The sequence below is a fragment of the Chanodichthys erythropterus genome, chromosome 6, assembly GCF_024489055.1.
Source record: "Chanodichthys erythropterus isolate Z2021 chromosome 6, ASM2448905v1, whole genome shotgun sequence".
Classification (NCBI taxonomy): domain Eukaryota; kingdom Metazoa; phylum Chordata; class Actinopteri; order Cypriniformes; family Xenocyprididae; genus Chanodichthys; species Chanodichthys erythropterus.
The window spans coordinates 21,079,933-21,101,388 of NC_090226.1; the positions used below are offsets into that span (position 1 = coordinate 21,079,933).

At 36.3% G+C, this 21,456-nt stretch overlaps 2 protein-coding genes across 3 annotated transcripts; one reads left to right on the forward strand and one right to left on the reverse strand.

Annotated features, from left to right (window-relative positions):
- Window positions 1-3,561: 3,561 nt before the first annotated feature.
- Window positions 3,562-4,421, reverse strand: LOC137021656 (gastrin/cholecystokinin-like peptide). The gene is made up of 3 exons (XM_067388427.1): window positions 4,389-4,421; window positions 3,771-3,998; window positions 3,562-3,695 (listed from the first exon to the last, which is right to left on the reverse strand). The coding sequence occupies exons 2-3, from the start codon at window positions 3,994-3,996 to the stop codon at window positions 3,622-3,624; spliced, it is 300 nt and encodes a 99-aa protein (XP_067244528.1). The 5' UTR covers window positions 3,997-3,998; window positions 4,389-4,421; the 3' UTR covers window positions 3,562-3,621.
- Window positions 4,422-7,810: 3,389 nt separating this feature from the next.
- krt99 (keratin 99) lies at window positions 7,811-20,335 on the forward strand. Of its 2 annotated transcripts, none has more exons than XM_067388421.1 (9): window positions 7,811-8,232; window positions 10,870-10,998; window positions 11,286-11,368; window positions 11,539-11,695; window positions 12,910-13,071; window positions 14,612-14,737; window positions 18,191-18,411; window positions 18,556-18,590; window positions 18,688-20,335. In XM_067388421.1, the coding sequence occupies exons 1-9, from the start codon at window positions 7,948-7,950 to the stop codon at window positions 18,822-18,824; spliced, it is 1,335 nt and encodes a 444-aa protein (XP_067244522.1). In that variant the 5' UTR covers window positions 7,811-7,947; the 3' UTR covers window positions 18,825-20,335. The 2 variants fall into 2 exon arrangements, with proteins under 2 accessions (XP_067244522.1, XP_067244523.1); XM_067388422.1 differs by having other exon boundaries at window positions 18,559-18,590.
- The last annotated feature ends 1,121 nt before the right edge of the window (window positions 20,336-21,456 follow it).

Below are 21,456 nucleotides of genomic sequence, written 5' to 3' on the forward strand. Positions count from 1 at the left end.
GCTGCATAACGGTTTAATGATCTACAACAAAATAGAGAGAGGTTTGGCCATAACTAAGATAATATTTAACCATATATTATACTATACCGGTAATTTCTCCATAAAAATGACATCAAAAGTGGAAAACTTTGGTAAACATACAAACTAACCACAAACTAACCACCAAACTGCAACTTTCAGATACCAACTTTATTATTTTTCTTAACTGTCATATAAAGAAAGCATTGTGTGATACCAGAGGAAGCGAAGGATACATCTATTGCCTTCAAAAATCAGGTGAAGGTATCTCAGATGACAGGAAGTGAAGCTAACACTGGATTCAGATGTGCCTTTATGCCTTCTTACCTCAGAATGTATCTTCCAAAAGCAGCATTTTTAAGCTTTCGGACACAACCACTCAGTTCAGTACAGGATCTCTCTCCTACTGAGCTGATGATCTGAATCAGGTGTGTCTGAAAGAAGAAAAAAAAGGAAGGCATCAAGGCATGTCCAAATCAAATGTTAATTGCAATGACTCTATTTTCTCTTAGAGCCGCTGTGCATATGATTGTGTTTAGCCAGAATCAGATGCAGAAATGTCTCTCTCTCGCCTCTGGGAAAGGGTTGATTATGAACTGTCGGGATTCCACAATTAAAGAGAAAGATGAAAGCAGTAAAATTTCATTTTGAAAAACAGGTTGGGTGAATCGTACCAAAAAATTTTTTAATTTGCATGGTTTTTGCCAAACAGCAGATATGAAAAAATATAAGAACAGTCCTGCAGGCATCCTGGCTTTGTTGTGTTGTCCAAAAAAGTCTTATTTTGACTTTTGGAACTCTGCCTAATGGGCTTCATTTGCATGAAAGAGACACTTTTCTCCACAACACCCACTAAAGCTTTGTTTATACTTTTGCCTGGTTTCGCACGCGAGCCTCCGCTGACTGCTCCCACACCTCCCCAAACGGATGAGGTGTTTATACTTGACGTGTTCACCATTCTAGTATTCTTTGAAACGACAGGGGCGACTCGGAGTAGCCTAAAGTACTCTTGGCGGGGCAGGATTTTGAAAACTTCCTGAGTCGTAGCTGGGCGCCGCGGACAGGCGCCGAATGTCGCCGCCGGTGTGCGTACTCTCATAGAAAACAATGTGTTCGAATTTTAAAGACGTGGCACGAACTACGCGTCCGGTGTGCGACCCCCTTAAAACCATCAGGAAGCAGCGATGGGAAGAGGAAGAAGTAAGGTACACACATGACGATGTTTGTTTTTATCACACTTAACCAATCCATACTACAAAAGAACCAAAGAATCGTGTAAAAAGTTTGCAAACGGACCACCCTGAAGGCAGTATCTTTAGCTTTAACTTTCTTTCTTTCTTGAGAAGGACCACCATGTCCTGGTTCAGACAGACAACACGACAGTCGTCTCATACATCGCCATGGGGGTTTCCTTCTTGCCCACTTCAAGGGCTGGCGAAACATGCTGCTGCTCGCTCAGAACTACCCCAACTAGCCGTGGTTTCCAGAACTGGAAAATAATTATTCATTTAAACAAGGATTAAAAGGTTAAAAGTTGAGTAATGGTTGTATTTTTACATTAGAACAATGTTTAGACGCTGTTTAGTCTCACAATAAATTGAAGCCCCTGAGTACACTGTATCTAAAGTAACTTTATCAGGTACTGATATTGTGTTACGCTGCAATAAAGATTTGTAAAGTATTTTGACCTGTCTGCTTGTTTGTATGTTTATATAATTAGGATATGTGTGAACTGACCTGTTTTTAATCTAGTTTCAAATTCATCAATTGAAATAACCTACATTTTAATATAGTAAAGATTTTGTATGTCTCTCCTATCTGGCTCACTGTGTCTGAAAGCTTAGGCAGCTGACTTGTTGCCTTGCTGCTCTATCAAGCAATGACTTTGCAGGCAGCTGACTTCTGAGGCTGCATAACGGTTTAATGATCTATAACAAAATAGAGAGGTTTGGCCATAACTAAGATAATATTTAACCATATATTATACTATACCGGTAGTAATTTCTCCCTAGAAATGATATCAAAAGTGGAAAACTTTGGTAAACATACAAACTAACCACCAAACTGCAACTTTCAGATACCAACTTTATTATTTTTCTTAACTGTCATATAAAGAAAGCAGAAGTGGTGGATCTTCTGGTGGCTCCCCTGTGGCTGATTCCATTACAGAGGAACCTGCTGTCTCAAGTGATGGAAACTATATGGCACTTCAGGCCAGGGCTATGGGACCTGTATGTCTGGCAGGTCAGTGCGAGGCATTGAATGTGACATAAAGGGTCTTAGATACAATTGCGGAAGCAAGAGGCCTGTCAACCAGATGCCTTTACACTTTGAAAAGGAAAGTCTTCATATTCTGGTGAAAGGCAAAAAAAATGAGGAATCATTTTGTCATTTCTACAGGACTATTTGGATAACAGGCACATGCCATCCACTTTTAAAGGGTTAGTTCACCCAAAAATGAAAATTATGTCATTAATGACTCACATCAATGACTGTCATTCCAAACCCGTAAGACCTCCGTTCATCTTCGGAACACAGTTTAAGATATTTTAGATTTAGTCCGAGAGCTTTCTGTCCCTCCATTGAAAATGTATGTACGGTATACTGTCCATGTCCAGAAAGGTAATAAAAACATCATCAAAGTAGTCCATGTGACATCAGTGGGTTAGTCAGAAGTTTTTGAAGCATCGAAAATACATTTTGGTCCAAAAATAACAAAAACTACAACTTTATTCAGCATTGTCTTCTCTTCCGAGTTTGTTGTATATCCGCGTTCACTCTACAGTGATGCTGCTTTTTCTTCTTTCCTGTTTTACGGCGGTTGGCATCCAGCTTATTGGTGCATTACCGCCCCCTTCTGCTCCGGACAGTGACGCGATTAGGACATCCACGACATGCACACCTACACACCATTTTAAAAAAATATAGCAATACCAAAAAACAAACAGTGTAGAATAGCTTGAATACAGCGTGCGTTTCCATCAGACTGTAAACAAAGCTCAGGCGCACTAGATAACACGTCATCAGCGTATCTTTGTTTGTCAGATTGGTCTTCTCTTAAAACCTTTGGTACATTTTACAACCTTGAGCAGGGTTGCCAGGACTGTGCAACAAAACCCACCCAATTCCTATTCAAAACTAGCCCAATGATGGCCAAAACTAGCCCAATCACATTCCAGTGCAATCCCCCGGTAAAAATCACCTTCCAGGGGGGTAAAAATTGCATTTCGGGGGGTGGGGGTTTGTTGCTTCAACCTGCGGACTACAAAAACTAGCAAGGTCATTGCTTGATAAGGTATACCAAGGCAACAAGTCATCTGCCTAAGCTTTCGATAGTGTGTCAGATAGCAGAGACATCCCCAGGACCAGGATTGAAAACAACTGTTTTATTCAACAAAATAAAATAAATCAATTATAGTCACGTGACTGTGGTCTAGTTCTTTTACAGCCTACTTTGAACCTTTTATTTCTGCCGACTGTGTGAAGATTATCATTTGTGAAGATTATCATGATGAACAAAAAATGAAAGAACAAACACATATAGTTGCAAATATATTTATTGACAGATCACAGTACAGAGTTTTTACTACTTTGCATGCAGTCTCATTCTGCACTCCGGCGCCCAAAATCTACCCAGCCTTGGTAGTCTGTAACACAGTCCTCCCGTTGAATGATCTCTGCCCAAAACACGGAGAACAGCAATTAAGAGCGATGCTTCATTTCTTCTCGTTTTTAACTTCAGAGACACGCACCTGATAGTGCCTGTAAGAGCTGCCGGGACATGAGCTCGCGCTGATCCTCCGATAACTGCATAGAACGCCTCACAAGGGCCTGCAGTCTCTCGTGTATCTCAGGTGGTCTCTCTAGAAGCCCTGCTATCGCATTTGTGTTTTCAGGTGTGTCTTTGGACAGAGGAGAAGCCACACATGCCACTGCCAGCATCACTATAGCGGTCAATACAATGCACTTGGCCATCATTTCTGTGAAGAATAATTTCAAGTATTTAAATGCAGCACAATTTGTGTCAAACAAACAAAAAAAAACATTCTTGCTGGAAATCCATTTTAAGATGTTGGTATAAAACAAATTTGGGAACATAGTAGATGGTTTCTAGCTGGTTCAGACTGGTTATTAGCTGGTCAACCAATCACTATGTTCCAAAAACCAACTGAAATGACCACCTGGTAGCTTGTTTTTTGCTAATCCAAGACGATCTGCCAGCAAATGACCGGCTAAAGACCAGCTTATTCCAGCTAATCACTAGCTAGATTCCACATATCATATTCCAAACACAGATACTATCTTAAGATGGTTTATTCAGCAAGGAAATCTAAAAGATCTTAAAAGAAAAAATTACAAATTTACAGTACCTGAAGTGCTGAACCAGACACGTTTTAACAGAGTGTAAGAATAAAACCTTGTAATCCAAAATACCGGGTCAGTCCCTTTATATTTAATTTTCAGGTAAAAAAAAAAAAACAATGTTAACCAATGGATTTGGATAATTATTGTTCAGGAGGAGGAGCATGCTTAAACTGAATACGTCAGACATGACAGTAAACAGAACATGGTATGGGAAATTCAATAGATTTTATGAGAATTTAACATAGCAAACATTACAAAACCATATGGTCAAGAAAGTCATGGCACTTAACTAATGGTTAACAACATTTACATCAACATTAACAGTAAAAAAGAATTAGCACTGGGTTTTTTATTCATGTCAGCACCCGAGTTCTCATCTAATCAATTGTTCTAATGTAATATTATATGATGTGCCATCAATAAGTGACATTTTTTTTAAAACTATCATATTGATTAAAATGAACTGATGGAGAAAGGTGATGACGCAGTGCTTTTGATTTTATTGCCGGAGAGGAGTCTGTTGCTTCCTCTCAGGACCATTAGATTTATGTACCTAAAGATTTTACCCAAGATCACAAAGTCTGAGGTGAACAAATAATTGCCAATCCACCTTTGAAAGCACAGCGTATATTGAGTATATGACATCAGATTGTGCTCAATTTGATGTGTTGCATCCTCCTTTATTACTACTTTTCCACATCTTCAGTATTAGTGATGACATAATGGGACAGTGATGTGACAATCACATTTGTCCTGCAGTATCTATAAATTAATTTGTAACACATTTAAAATGCAATTCATACATAGAATGAGTTAAAAACCCATTCTATGATGAGCGTGTTTTTAATTTCTGATTTAAATTTTGGGGGGAACATAAAGTAAAAAATTGTGTCTGACTGATACAACTATTCTGATATCATAATAAGGTACGAGTAGGCATGTGACGGTATCAAATTTTCATGTTGTGATTAATTGCTGAAGCTATTATCACGGTATACGGTATAATCAGCAAGCAAAAAAAGTGTTGTCATAGTATAACTGGTTTAAGAACTCTTTTTGTAATAAAAAAAAACCTGAACGTTTAAATACAATAATACAATACACAAAAAATATATAAAGTAAAATTTTCAAACAGATTAAAGTGCAAAAGAATTAGGCTATAAAGAACAACAGGAAACACTTTACAGTAAATTCTCATTATTTAATGCATTAACTAAGATCTAACAACAGCTACATTTGTTACAGAAAGTATTATTTTTTGTTAATGTTAGTTAAGAAACGACTGATCATTTCAGGCCCATTAAATAAGTTCTTTTTATTTTAGTAATGTTTTAAACAGTAACTAAGAAATTAACATTAACTAAGAATAATTAATGCTTTAGTGTTTTCTTCATTGTCAGTTTGGTAATAATGAATTAACATGTTAACTAATGAAGCCGTATGTCTCAAAGTTTTACTGAACAATAACAAATAATCAGAACATTTCTAATCATTAGGGCATGTTGTAGTCCAGATTAAAATATATTTTTGAGGCATTTTAAAAACTTCACTATGGGGTTTCCGGGGTAACCGTTGCATTCTGCTGTTCCATCAGCGCCCTCTGCTGTCAGAGAGTGAACGCGCACTTTCATTCAGCGTGTCTCCTTCACTCGTTCCGCCATGTGCTTCTCGTGCACGATGGGCTTGTTTATATACATCTGAGCGCGTGTCCCTTTGACGCAGAATACAGTGGTACATTTTATATGGTTGATGGGGAAAGTATTCTTAAATGCATTATAAAAATTGTAATAACTGGTAATAAATTATTATTTATGGTATTTTGGAATGCCCACGATAACAATATCATGCATATTCATTATCGCGATATATATCGCATTACTGAATATCGGCACAAGTCTAGGTACGAGAGGCTGTCGTGCTTCGCGTCATCGAAGCCAATACAAATATTAAAGCCAAAAAATTTGTATCAATGCAACTTTCATGAAGTAAACTTTACTTTACTATAAACTGTAGCCTTCCTTCCACCGGTAAAAATTGTCCCTGACTGTGAAAAGCAACAGAAGTTACATTATTATGCCATTAGATGGCGACAAAGACTGTCTTTATGAGTGTGTCAGTCAGAAGCAAAGACTTTTATATTGAAAAGACTGAATTGTTGTGAACACAGAACAAGATGTAACTGAAAAATGCTTTGACTTGTGCTGTCAGTCACAGGAAAACCCCTTAACTGTTAAAAGGACAAGATAATACATCAGACATTTAAACAGATTTTTTATTATCAACATAGTACTGACCTGAAGGAAAATGGTAAATTTGAATGAAGGTAATAAACTCGCTCACTCAATCTCTTTCTCAAAATACTCTTCTACATAATACAGTACGCTTCAATGAATAATATCAGTTGAGAACATACAGGTTACATTGCTAAGAGTCGTTGCTAAGGGTGTTGTGTAGTGATACACAGAACCGTTGGGTGAAGCGGTCATAGCCGTGTTTAATCGTGAATAAAATGCAGTTATTGACCAATCAGAATCAAGGACAGGAACTAACTGTTTTATAATCATCTTTATATCATTCCAAACTTGCATGGCTAAAAAAGTTTTTGAAATTACACAGACAAATGGATTAAATATCTGAAAGCAAAGATGCATTTTAGTGAAAGACTACCAAGAAAGGAAATCTACCAAAAGGCAATACATGCAGGTGCATTGCATGTAAAAACACATTGAGTGAAATATTTTCTTCAGAATGGGGTGAGCCTTTGAATTTGCATGTTCTGACAGTCAAGAATAACCTGGCAACATGACTGATTTCTTATTAATGTTCCTATTTATTTACTTTTAAAATGTCAATTATCTTTTACTGTCAACTGCACCGCAGCAAAACTGTTTTATTAGGGGTTACGACTACATTTTAAGAGATGATCTGTCAGTGATCTGGCATTAGGCCACTGATGAAGAAAAATGTACTGAAGAGATGTGTTTGTACATTCTGACACATAAATCCATTCTTCATGATTGATGGTTATTGTTCTGGTACATTACATGTGAGTCCAAGCTTGAGAAAGAACAATGTTTGTCATAATGTGTAAATGGCAAAGCAAACCTGAAGAATGTTGGGGCGAGAGTAAACAAACATCTGAGAAATTAGCTTTAGGAGTTATTTTTTTAACACTGTCCCATAATGTGTATGATTAATGCTTGCATTAAAAGAAGAAAACGTTATAGCTTTTATAAAAACTACTATTAATACTTATGATTGGCACATGGCCAATACAAACAATCAGTTTATACAACAGTAAAACAATTAAAGATGTAATCTCTTTAAGACAGAAATCATTTAACGTGGTTTTGAAGATCGAGGGTGTGATAGCAGGTTTTTGAAGTGAATGGTTTTAATCTGCATCCTGCCTCAGGCAGATCTCTGTTCACATTCCCTCTATTCAGTGGAACTGGAAATCTGAAACCATGTGGGATGCAACAGGACTATATATAAGACAATCTTTAGTGGTAATTAGTTCAGATGTTTAGTTTCGACACTGAAAGATATCCTTCTCACTAAGCCATGACGGTCCATCGCAGTAGTAAGACGTTCACCACTCGGAGTGTGTTCGGGTCAGCTGGCCTCGGTTCTTCTGGTGGATTGGTCATGAACGGATTGGGGAGTTCAGGAGTCTCTTTGTCTTTTGGTGGACAAAACTATGGCAGGTCTTGGGGCTATGGTGCCCGCATCTCCAGATCTTTGTCCACTTCTTCCTTGACAACGGCTGATAACGAAGTCACATCGTCTGCCAACGAAAAGCAGACAATGCAGAACCTCAATGACCGACTGGCATCTTACCTGGAGCAGGTAACACCTTCTATTGGTTAACTTGAAAATGTAACAGAAACTATAAAAACAATTGAATCTTATCTTCTTCTAATGAATCCTGATGAATGTTTTATATTAAAAAAAGGTAACACTTTATTTTGATGGTCCCTTTTAAACATTCTGTTGACTAAGAGTTCGTTCACACTTGTAGTTCGGTTCGTTTGGTTAATTTGGTCCGGACCAAAGAAGGAAAAAAAAAAATTAGTCCTGGTCCGGTTAGCGTTCACATTGGCAATTTTATCACCGAACCAAAAGATACCGAACCTAAAGGCACAGGGATACATTCACAACGTGACTGGTCGGATTTTATGACGTATTGCCTATTTTTTAAGACGGAACTTACCGAACATCCAAAACAGTGCTGTTTGCTGAGGTAAATGCGCTCGTTGTGTGTGCGTAGCGGGGCGTAGCCTGCATGTGATGGTATTTTGGCCAGCTGGGAACTCGTGAAGAGCTAATAAAATGTGCAAAGTAGTCAAAACAGCGGCGGGAATCCATCCGTCACACACACACACACACACACACACAAACACACACAAACGATCTGCTGCGTGGAGACGCGCGACTGATGCCTGTGATGAGCAAACTTGCGACTATGACAAGAAAAACCGACATGCGTGAGGTCTTCCTGTTTTTGGTTCGGTTACATGTCTTTGGTCCGTGTTGCGGTCATATATCATTCGAACCGCACCAGAGTCCGTTTGGAAGCGGACCGAGACCCATCTTCTCAGCGGTCTCGGTCCGCTTGTTTGGTGCGCACCAGGGTTCGGATGGCAGCGTTCACATTATGTTCAAATGAACTGCACTAACCGAGCAATCGCACCAGGGTTCGTTTTAATCGACAAACGTGACAAGCAGGGCCGTGCAGAGAGACCTTTGGAGGGGCAGGTGCTCAAAGTATAAAAGGGGCACATGGAACAAGGCTTTAGCGCTGCTCAAAATATCAATACAGCAATATATTGTGATGCATTCCTTGCTGATTCGCGTATCGATATGGATGATTATGTATTGATACAGCAGCAAATGCTGTGATGCAGAATGGGAAACAGAATGGGAAAGTTTAAAAGTTAAAAAAATATTTTCTTTCCACCTAATAATAACTCTGGGATTAGAAAGTTGTCTTAAGTTGTCCCAACCTGATGGCTTTTTCTTCTCTATTTTACAGAATAATTAAGAACAGCTGTTATAGTAAAAACTATAGAAAACTTTATAGTAAAATCGACGTGGCCCATGTTTCGTACAGTACAATATAGTTTTATTATCTGATAAAAAAAATAAATAAAAAAAAACATTAATTGGGGGATAGGATGATGGTGGCCATGGCAGGGGTAAGAGTGAGAAATCATCAAAAATATAAATAAAGAAACTAAAATGTGTGTGTGTGTGTGTGTGTGTGTGTGTGTGTGTGTGTGTGTGTGTGTGTGTTCATTCTGATGGCACCCACTAAAAATCACAGTGTAGCATTGATCTTATAAGTGGAGGATGAGTGGTTGTAGGCACTTAGAAGTTTCCTGTTGGACATGTCCCTAAAAATGTTAATGACATCATTGTCACTAGGGTCACATATCCTTCACACTGCACTTTGATGTCAGGTCAGGTAGGCTATATTATTCGTTTTATATTGACATTGATATTTTTACATTTATTTCCAGAGAGATATTATTGAGTTTACAGGCTAAAGTGGTCTTGCTGTTGTAAACAATGTTGCTATTGTAGGAAAAAAAAAATGTGTGTCACATTTAAAATATAATTATATTTTAATTCATTTCTGAATTGTTTTTATTTTTATAATGATAATTCAGAGAATGAGAAAATTTGAATAAGTCTTACCAGTGTGATAATTATTTTTAAGGCACTCTACGTTTAAAAAAAAAAAAAAAAATATTGTAATATAATAATAGTTTAGTCAAATAACATAAAAAAGAACAGACCCCTCGATGCCTGCCTGTGAAACTTTTCTCCCTCAAACAGCACGCTAACGTTACTTCTACACTACAAACTACACACAGCAATATAAACAACACATCTGAATGTTCTCACATCACATCGTTCTTGTAAAATAATAATAAGTAAATAAACTTCAAAATCACTTCGCTGAGAATGAAACACCACTTACCAGCTGCCGCGGTGTTGAAAATATCCCCTGGCAATTAAAAATGCGCGTGCGGCGTGGGGAATCGTCCCGGTCGGATGAGGTCGTCGTCGTCAGGTAAAAGGTCATCATGTGGGGCATTTTATTTACGGCTAAATTATTATTAATACATTTTACTAATATTTAGACATTCACAAAAGGTCATGTTATTAGCTACAAAAAAAATAGAGGAAATTTTGCTTTGACAAAAGGGCACTTTGAGCACCGAGGGGCAAAGGGGCAGGTGCTCAAGTAATAAATAATAAAAGTAATAATTATAAATTATATTCTTTTTTTGTCATTTCATTGCAATTCATTCAATTTATTTCTTTATTTTATCTCTTTATTTAGGTAATTCCTAAAATCAAAAGATTAAGAACATTACAAACTGCAACATTCAGCCTTGAGAGAATATTTCTGATTTAGACTTAGGTCTAATCTTGTCTTTATTTCCTAAGAAGATCTGCCCATGTTTTGTGTTTTAGGTGTGCTCTTTAGAGCAAGCCAACAAGAAACTTGAGCTGCAAATTAAGGAGTTTTATGACAACAAGAGCCCACTGCAGAGCACAGACAGGAGTGCTTATTTCAAAACCATTTCAGAGCTCCGCACACAGGTAGAGCTGCTATCACTCATCAGAAGAATCACACCCCTGAAATAACTGAAATGTCATGAATGCTACCTCACCTAATGCCATTATGCCATGTTTCGTGTTTTAAATATCACAAATACAACAGGGCAATCCTGTTTAAGCACTCTTTAGCATTATTGTTTAGCTGTTAACAAGAATCTGGTTTCAGCTAGAGTCATTTTTTCTCTTTTTAATGTATCCAGACAATTAGTTATTATGCTCAATGAAAGATTAACAAAGATCAACCACACATTCCCATTTGTCCTTAAAAGATTCACAGCCGTTATGTGGAGAACACAGAGCTCCGTCTGAAGCTGGACAACACCAAGCTGGCTGCTGATGATTTCCATTTGAAGTATGTGATTTGTACAGCAATACTATTAATTGCATTTAGTGTTGAATTTTGAGTAGAATAACAGTATATTTTACATATATATAACAGTATAACATTTTATAACAGTATAAAATATATAATTTTCACTGTTGGTTGCTTCACTATATCTTTTCCCTTCTTGGCTGTGGCAGGTATGAGACTGAAATGAATATGCGCACAATTGTGGAAGCAGATTCGGCTCGACTGCGAAGGGTTCTGAGTGAGTTCAAACTGTCCATTGGAGACCTGGAAAACCAGCTTGCTGGACTGAAAGAAGAGCTGCTGTATCTCAAGAAGAACCATGAAGAGGTCATCTTACCATTTCCCTGCAATCGTTTTTTGTTTAAAATATCTATTATATACAGTGGCATGAAAAAGTGTGAACCCCTTGCAGAATCTGTGAAAATGAGAATTATTTTAATAAAATAAGAGGGATAATAAAAAAAAAATGCATGTTATTTTTTGTTTAGTACTGTCCTGAGTAAGATATTTTACATAAAAGATGCTTGCATTTAGTTCACAAGACAAAACAATAGCTGAATTTATTCAAATAACCCCATTCATAAGTATGTGAACCATTGATTCTTAATGTGTGGTTACCTGATGATCCACGACTGTTTTTATGTTTTGTGATGGTTGTTCATGAGTCTCTTGTTTGTCCTGAGCAGTTAAACTGAGCTCTGTTCTTCAGAAAAATCCTCCAGCTCCTGCAGATTCTTTAGTTTTCAAGCATTTTTGCATATTTGAACCTTTTCAAGGTTATTCAAATATAAAGGTAAATTGTACTTAATTTTTCTGCCGGGAAACATGCAAATATCTTCTGTTGGTTCCGAAGGGCAGTATGAAAAACAATGATATTTTAACAAAATAAGAAAAATTGTGACATCTTCATCCTGTTCAAAAGTTTTCACACCCCGACTCTTAATACATCATGTTTCCTTCTGGAGCATCAGTGAATGTTTGAACCTTTTTTAATAGTTGTGTTTGAGTCCCTCAGTTGTCCTCAGTATGAAAACACAGATCTCAAAATCCTACAGTGACTGCTGGAAAGGGTTCAAATATGCAAAAATGCTTGAAAACTGAAGAATCTGCAGGAGCTGGAGGAATTTTCTGAAGAACAGAGCTCAGTTTAACTGCTCAGGACAAACAAGAGACTCATGAACAACCATCACAAAACATAAAAACAGTCGTGGATCATCAGGTAACCACACACAGTATTGAGAATCAATGGTTCACATACTTATGAATGGGGTTATTTTAATAAATTCAGCTATTGTTTCGTCTTGTGAACTAAATGCAAACATCTTTTATGTAAAATATCTTACTCAGGACAGAACTAAACAAAAAAATAACATGCATTTTTTTTATCATCCCTCTTATTTTATTAAAATAATTCTCATTTTCACAGATTCTGCAAAGGGTTCACATACTTTTTCATGCCACTGTAAGTTATTTCACAAGAAGTATCATATGTCATTTTTGGAAGAGTAAGTGCTCTTTTCCCTCCTCTTCTTTATCCACAGGATCTTCATTTGTTGCAAGAGAAGCAAAGCGGCTCTGTTAATGTGGAGATGGACTGTGCAGCTCGGTCAGATATTGACGAGAAGCTTCAGGAGATGAGAGCTCAATATGAGATGCTTATTGAGAAAAACCGCAGCGAGACTGAAAGATGGTTCCAGAGTAAGGTGAGCCAGTAAGACAAGTCTTCCCCAGCAAGAAAACAATATGCTAGACCTAGCAGAGGCAGGTGAACTTTCTGAAAGGTCAGAGGAGTTTAAGGTATAAAAAGAGTGGAATGTAATTCATTGTCTCAATTATTTTTAAAGTAAATCCCCAAATAATTATTGAAATGCCAGGTGCCTGATGGTATGCTTTAGAACAATTGACTGTATTATCAGAAGGAATGTGATTGCGATAGTCAAGTTATCATTAAAGTCTTTCAGCTGTCAAAACTGTGAATATGTTTTGTATGTTTTGTCTGGCTTAGACAATTGTAGGGGCAGGAACTGCCAAAGCAAAAGTATTTTAATTCATTTTATTAGATGTCCCAAGATTATCCAACATACTGGCAATTCAAAACTTATTGGGTAATTAGTCAAAATTTGTATAAATTCATACGCTTACATTCAAAGGTTTTAGCACAATCTGCTTACACGCACCTGAAGGTTAGGTTTAGGAGTGGGGTTGGGGTGGTCCTTGTTCCTTATATTTTCTAAAAATCTTACATTTTCGAATGAATCAAATTGTGCAAATTCATGCAAATTCACTACTAATTTGCCAACATGTAAAATAGTTCAAGGGTTAGTTCACCCAAAAATGAAAATTCTGTAATTTATTACTTACCCTCATGTCATTTCACACCCGTAAGACCTTCGTTCATCTTCAGAACACAAATTAAGATATTTTTGTTGAAATCCGATGGCTCTGTGAGGCCTGCATAGGGAGTAATGTCATTTCCTCTCTCAAGATCCATAAAGGTACTAAAAACACATCTAAATCAGTTCATGTGAGTACAGTGGTTCAATATTAATATTATAAAGCGACGAGAATATTTTTGGTGCACCAAAAAAAACCTAAATAACGACTTATATAGTGATGGCCAGTTTCAAAACACTGCTTCATGATGCTTCGGATCGCGTGTCAAACTGCTGAAGTCACGTGACTTTGGTGCTCCGAACCGCTGATTCGACATGCTGATTCATAACGTTTCGAAACTTCCTGAAGCAGTGTTTTGAAATCAGCCATCGCTATATAAGTTGTTATTTTGGTTTTTTTTTGGCGCACCAAAAATATTCTCTTCGCTTTATAATATTAATATTGAACCACTGTACTCACATGAACTGATTTAAATATGTTTTTAGTACCCTAATGGATCTTGAGAGAGGAAATGTCATTGCTCCCTATGCAGGCCACACTGAGCCATCGGATTTCAACAAAAATATCTTAATTTGTGTTCCGAAGATGAACGAAGGTCTTACGGGTGTGGAACGGCATGAGGGTGAATAATAAATTACAGAATTTTCATTTTTGGGTGAACTAACCCTTTAAATGATCTCATTGGGTCATCAGTTCAGTCTGCAGAAATACAACAGCGACAAACTCAAATGTAGCCACACACATCAGGCTATATTTAGAATATACAGCTTTCAGATTCTGACTGAACAGACCTGCCATTTTTTTACTGTCATGTATTCCTCATTACTTACTGGGTTTCAATGTTTTTAGGCCGAGGTGTTGCAGACTAAAGTGACCACCAGCTTTACTGAAATCAAGACATCTCAGACTGAGCTCACTGATCTGAAGAGTACTTTCCAGAGCCTGGAGATAGAACTACAGGGGGTTCTCACAATGGTATACTCTTGCTCTTTCTGAAGCTGTACCTTTCTCTGGCAGGAGATATATATATATATATATATATATATACGAAGATCTCTGCTTATTTTTCATGATACAACAGTTGGTTCTGGTCCTCGAATGCAAATGTTCCACAAGCCCTGATATAACAGTCCTGCAGCACTGTGACTTTTCACTATTTGCATCACTCCACTTGTCCTCTTGTTTGTGCGCTCCAGGCAGAAACAAAGCAGAAATGCATGGTCACATTTAAGGGGTTAGTTGACCCAAAAATGGGTTTTAATTTATATTACTCACCCTCATGGCGTTCCACACACGAAAATATCTTTTTGATAAAATCTGATGGTTCAGTGAGGCCAGCATTGCCAGCAAGACAATTAACACTTTCAGATGCCCAGAAAGCTACTAAAGACATATTTAAAACAGTTAATGTGACTAAAGTGATTCATCCTTAATGTTATGAAGCAACAAGAATACTTTTTGCTTGCCAAAAAAACAAAATAACTACTTTATTTAACAATATCTAATGATGGCTGATTTCAAAAGACTGCTTCATGAAGCTTTGAAGCTTTATGAACCTTTTGTTTCGAATCAGTGGTTGTATCAAACTGCCAAAGTACTAAATACAGAAACGAGCTGCAAATACTCACAGTGCAACAAAATACAGAAACAGACTGAAGATACTCACAACACAACTAATTACAGAAACTCACAATACTCACAATTTTGCAGCACATGTGTTGAATTGATGATGTTTTCTTAATTTATTGGTGTTTTTTCTGTTTTCTTCATTTGCAGCACGCTGAGCACTCTCGGCCACCATATATAATAATAATAATAATAATGATATAAAAACTTTTTGAGGCAAATTCCAATGTCCAAACCATGTTTTCTCAACTTCATTTTGAAATAAAGGTTATATATAGTTCTAAATTAGAAATTTTGAGTATTAATATATACATTTGCTTATTCTCTTTGACATGAAATACATACACAAAATTTATCGTGATACCTATTTTTTTAACCCTTGTGCGGCCTTCGTTTAAGGGACTACACTCGTGGTCTTCGGGGTCTCTGGAGAACCCGGCAACAAAATGCAATTTTGTAACAATATAATATATATTTTAAAAACCAATGTAATTTTATTCTGTTTATTAATGTTTTTTCTCAACATCTGTGCAGTTTTTGCAGGATTTGTGATATCTTTTAAATTTATATAAATAAATTAAAAATATTTTTTAAAATAGGTTTTTATGCAAAAGCAGCTTTTTATGTAAAATTCACTTTATAAACGGCCCAGATTTCTAACTTTCACTCATGTGGATAACATGGATAATTTGACATGGTTTAGTGTAAGATTTTTGCCCATATTTTGGAAAATGCAGTTATAAAAGTAAAAAAAACTAACATTTTTACCAGTAGATGGCTGCAGAGCTCCACTATTTGCTATGTGCTATTTGAATGACTGAAAGACATCTTTTCACAAGTATTTTTCAGTTTGATTCATATCTAAATGCTATAAAATCACAATTATAACAATAAAAATTACTTTTTGTGAAAGTTTAGCATTTTTTGTACTGAAAAAAAATCAGTTTTTCAATAATGTCATCAATAATGTAATCTCCAGAGACCCTGCTTAGAAATTGGACAAAATCCATTCTCAAAATCAGAAACAACACACAACACACATAGACAGAAATGAAGTGGCACACTTCCAAAAATGCAAAAAACATGCTCACACACACACACACACACACACACACACACACACACACACACACAAAAATAAAAATGTATTTTATTATTTTATTATAAATTATATAATTAAATTAATAATTATTATTGAAGAACTGATTTTTACCTGCACAAAAAATGCTGAACTTTGACAAAGTAATTTTTAGTGTTATAATTGTGATTTCATAACATTTAGATATGAATCCAACTGAAAAAAATGCTTGTGAAAAGATATCTTTCAGTCATTCAAAGAGCACATAGCAAATAGTGGAGCTCTGCAGCCATCTACTGGCAAAAGTGATTTTTACTTTTAAAACTGCATTTTTCAAAAGATGGGCAAAAATCTTACACTAAACCATGTCAAATTATCCATGTTATCCACATGAATGAAAGTTAGAAATCTGGGCCTTTTATAAAGTTAATTTTACATAAAAAGCTGTTCATGCATAAAAACCTATTTCAAAAAATATTTTTAATTTATTTATATAAATTTAAAAGATATCACGAATCCTCCAAAAACTGCACAAATGTTGAGAAAAAACATTAATAAACAGAGTAAAATTGCATTGTTTTTTAAAAAATATATTATATTGTTACAAAATTACATTTTGTTGCCCGGGGTCTCCAGAGACCCCTAAGACCACGAACGTAACTTTTTTTTTACACTAACATAAAAACAAGATATCACTCTTTTTTTTAAAAAAATTGTAGATCTTAAAAGATCATACCACCATACAAAGTCTCATTTGGACAAAGAGAACATTTTTTTTTAATTTGAGCAAACATCAAATTACGGTTTAATGTGTAAAACCATTAAATCAGTTTATGTCTCTCAAACTCCAGTCCACCATTTGTGCTATTTGCCCTTTAAAATCTTAAGCATATGCCCCCAGTCACATGACTTGCTAGAAGTGACATCATTTCCTTGGAGCAAAAAAAGCAACTCCAAGAACAAAGTCAGAATCAAGCAGTTATAAACTTTTCTGTTTTCCTCACATTTAGAAGACTTATCTAATAGTGTTAAACAACATATTCATCCTGTCGTGTCAGTTTATACTGGAGATATATAATAGATTAAAATATATTTTATACATCTATTAAAATTCTTCCTAAATGTAAATGTGCACTTCTTCAAGCATGTTCTTTTTTCCTAGCTAATAATGAGCTTCTGCTAAGGTCAACCCTGTTACACAATTCATAGTAAAAAATGTCATGTAACATGGTGGACAAACATGAAAGTGAAATTTGAAATATTTGGTCAGAATTATTAGGTTATTCTAGCCTGAGCTTATGTGTGTTTTCTCCTTCTGTCAAGCCTAAAAAAGCTGAATTTTAAAGTTTTTATTACCCAACCTGTTCAGTCCAAAATCCACCAAACAGTAGGAATGACCTACCTACCTCCCTACAATAGAGTAGGCTGAAAACAGTATAAGACAAGTAGTATGTCTGAATTTATAGTATTCATAAAACAGTAGGCGAAAAGTACCTGGATGTCCTACTACTTCTGGCGAGATTCTAAAGTGGGCACTTTAGTGCACTTTCTGAAGTGAATACTTTAGTAGCCTATCCCATGAGGCCACAGGAGTTGTGAATGGCAGTGAAGCAAAGTAACTGAAGCTGAACAGCAAACATTTGAACCACTTAACATTTTTTATAATATGCAATTTCCAATTAAGTATTTAATCTCCCCCTGAAATGTGCAATCATTTTCCCCAGAAACAAAACCTGGACCAGAGTTTGGCTGAAGTGGGCATACATTATACGGCCAAGCTGAGTCAGCTGCAGTTGCAAATAGACCACCTACAGGAGGAGCTACAGAGACTCAATGCCAACATCCGACAACAGGCTTCAGAGTACCAGCTGCTGCTGGGCATCAAGATGAGGCTGGAGTTAGAGATCGCTGAATACAGGAGGCTGCTGGATGGAGAAGCTCAAACGTATGTAGAACAGATTTGTTTAAATGTTTTGCTCTGTTCAGGTGTACAATATCTGTGACTACATTTCAAGTTCTGAATGTCATTTAAATTGTTGAGCTCATGTATGTATTAGCTATGAAACCCAGAGTGTATTGTTGTGTTCAGTAGGACCCAACCAGGGGAGGAAGAGGAAGAGGAAGGTGAGTGACATTAAATTCTTTTTGTTGGTCCCTTCATTCAGCCAACATGGAGCAGAAATAAATGGAAACTACAAATGTGTCTTTTGAACCCTTACAGAGTATAACCCTCACAAACAGCGCAGAGTGAAGGTCATTGTGGAGGAGCTTGTCGATGGCAAAGTCGTATCTTCTTCTGTTGAGGAGAACGTCCAAGAAATTAGCAACAACAACAACAACAAAAAATCTTATATGTAATCTCTAATGACAAATGTTTCTGGTGTTAGATTTGGTGCGTTTTTGATACTAACCACTAGGTGTCGCGGTACATCAATTAAACGATCAGCTGTAGTCTAAAAATAACTCATGGTGAAGGTTGATAGAACGAGTAAGCTTGAGATGGCGACATGGTCTGTGTGAGGCAAAGAAGTGGGTTTTCCCCCAAACCTGTATGAATTTCTTTCTTCTGCTGAACACAAAACAAGATATTTTGAAGAATAGTTGATGGGCCTCATTGACTTAATGGGGCCCATCTGTTCAAAATACATTTTTCAATATATCTTTTGTGTTCAGCAGAAGAAAGAAATTCATACAGGGTTGGATCAACTTGAGAGTGAGTAAATGATGACAGAATTTTCATTTTTGGTGAACTATCCCTTTAATAATGGCCTTATCAAATATTTCTGAAATGACTGTTTTTTTCAATCATTTGAAACAATGACTCTTTATGCAAATTGGAGCGGAAAACGGCAACTTTTTTATTTTCTTGCATTGCAAACTCATGGTCACACACAAATAAAGATTGTTTATAGCACCAGAACATGGCCAGAGATTCACTTGAGCAGAATGTCGACATGCTGATGTGCACCTCAAATGCAGGACACTGGCCACTAGGTGTCGTAATACATCCATTATAATATTTGCTGTGATGATAGAAATAAATGTCATTCCATTGATTCCTGCAGTAACCTACACTTTCGTATATTAGATAAAATATTACAATTTCACAATTTGTAAAGATAGAAATCACAGTATCATAATTAAGTGAACATGTAGGCTAAAAGTCCCCACAAAGACGGCAACCCTGTTTAAAAAAACAGCATATGCTGGTTAGGTATGTTTTGAAGCATGGAAGTTGGTTTGAGCTGGTTTAAGTTGGTCATGAGCTGCTTTAAGCTGGAGCTAGTTGCTTAAACATCTTAAACCAGCTCATGACCAGCTAAGGACCAGCATAATCCAGCTCAAACCAACTTCCTTGCTTCAAAAATACCTCACCAGCATATTGTTAGTTTTTTGTCCTTGGGGGGTGGGGGGCTGGGGGGGCATTTTTGGTCCCCATGAAGAAAACTGCTTATAAATCATAAGTGTTGTAAGTGATGTAAAAATGCATTTTTTTTTTTTTTTTCATTATTATTATTATGATGGGTAGGTTTAGGGTTAGGGGATAGAAATGTGGTGACATTTTTTGAAAACAGCTTATCATATTAATACTAAATGTTGTGTTTTGAAATAGGTTTAGTTGTTGTGATGCATAGGTTTAGGGGATAGAATATACAACATTGTACAGTATAGAATGTGCGTGTCTATTTCTGCTGAACATTTTTATAAAACCTTTTTTAAATGACAAGTTAAAAAAATGAAATAAAGTTTAAATGTCATGTCATTTTAACACCAGTTGTCAAACATTCTGAAGCATATAATTAACCCATGTAATTTATAGTATTAAAGGATGTAAATTGGCTAATTTAATTAAATACCTTTTAAATCTATGATCTTTTAATGTTCTATTAAGGATTACACAAGGATAAAGGGTTTGGTTGATGGTTAAATCAGTTCTAAAGCTGGTGTTAAAGGTGCCATAGAACGTCTTTTTAAAAGATGTAATATAAGTCTAAGGTGTCCCCTGAATGTGTCTGTGAAGTTTCAGCTCAAAATACCCCATAGATTTTTTTTTTTTATTAATTTTTTTAACTGCCTATTTCGGGGCATCATTAAATATGAGCCGATTTAGGCTGCGGCCCCTTTAAATGCTCACGCTCCCCACCCATGGAGCTCGCGCTTGCCTTTAACAGCATAAACAAAGTTCACACAGCTAATATAACCCTCAAAATTGTTCTTTACAAAGTGTTCGTCATGCAGCATGTCTACTCACGTAAGTATAGTATTTATTTGGATGTTTACATTTGATTCTGAATGAGTTTGATAGTGCCTCGTGGCTAAAGCTAACATTACACACTGTTGTAGAGATTTATAAAGAATGAAGTTGTGTTTATGAATTATACAGACTGCAAGTGTTTAATAATGAAAATAACGACAGCTCTTGTCTCTGTGAATACTGTAATAAACAATGGTAACTTCAACCACATTTAACAGTACATTAGCAACATGCTAACAAAACATTTAGAAAGACAATTTACAAATATCACTAAAAAAATATCATGATATCATGGATCATGTCAGTTATTATTGCTCCATCTGCGATTTTTCGCTGTTGTCTTTGCTTGCTTACCTAGTCTGATGATTCAGCTGTGCACATCCAGACGTTCTGCCCTTGTCTAATGCTTGATCATGGGCTGGCATATGCAAATATTGGGGGCGTACACCCCGACTATTACTTAACAGTCGGTGTTATGTTAAGATTCGCCTGTTCGTTGGAGGTCTTTTAAACAAATGAGATTTATATAAGGAGGAAACAATGGTTTGAGACTCACTGTATGTCATTTCCATATACTGAACTCTTGATATTTAACTATGCCAAGATAAATGACAATTTTTAATTCTAGGGCACCTTTAAAATGCACTTCAAATACACTTTATACCCTGCACATTTTGTGTCTCCCTATCTGACACACCCATTTCAGGTCTTGCAGTCTCTACTAATGAGCTCATC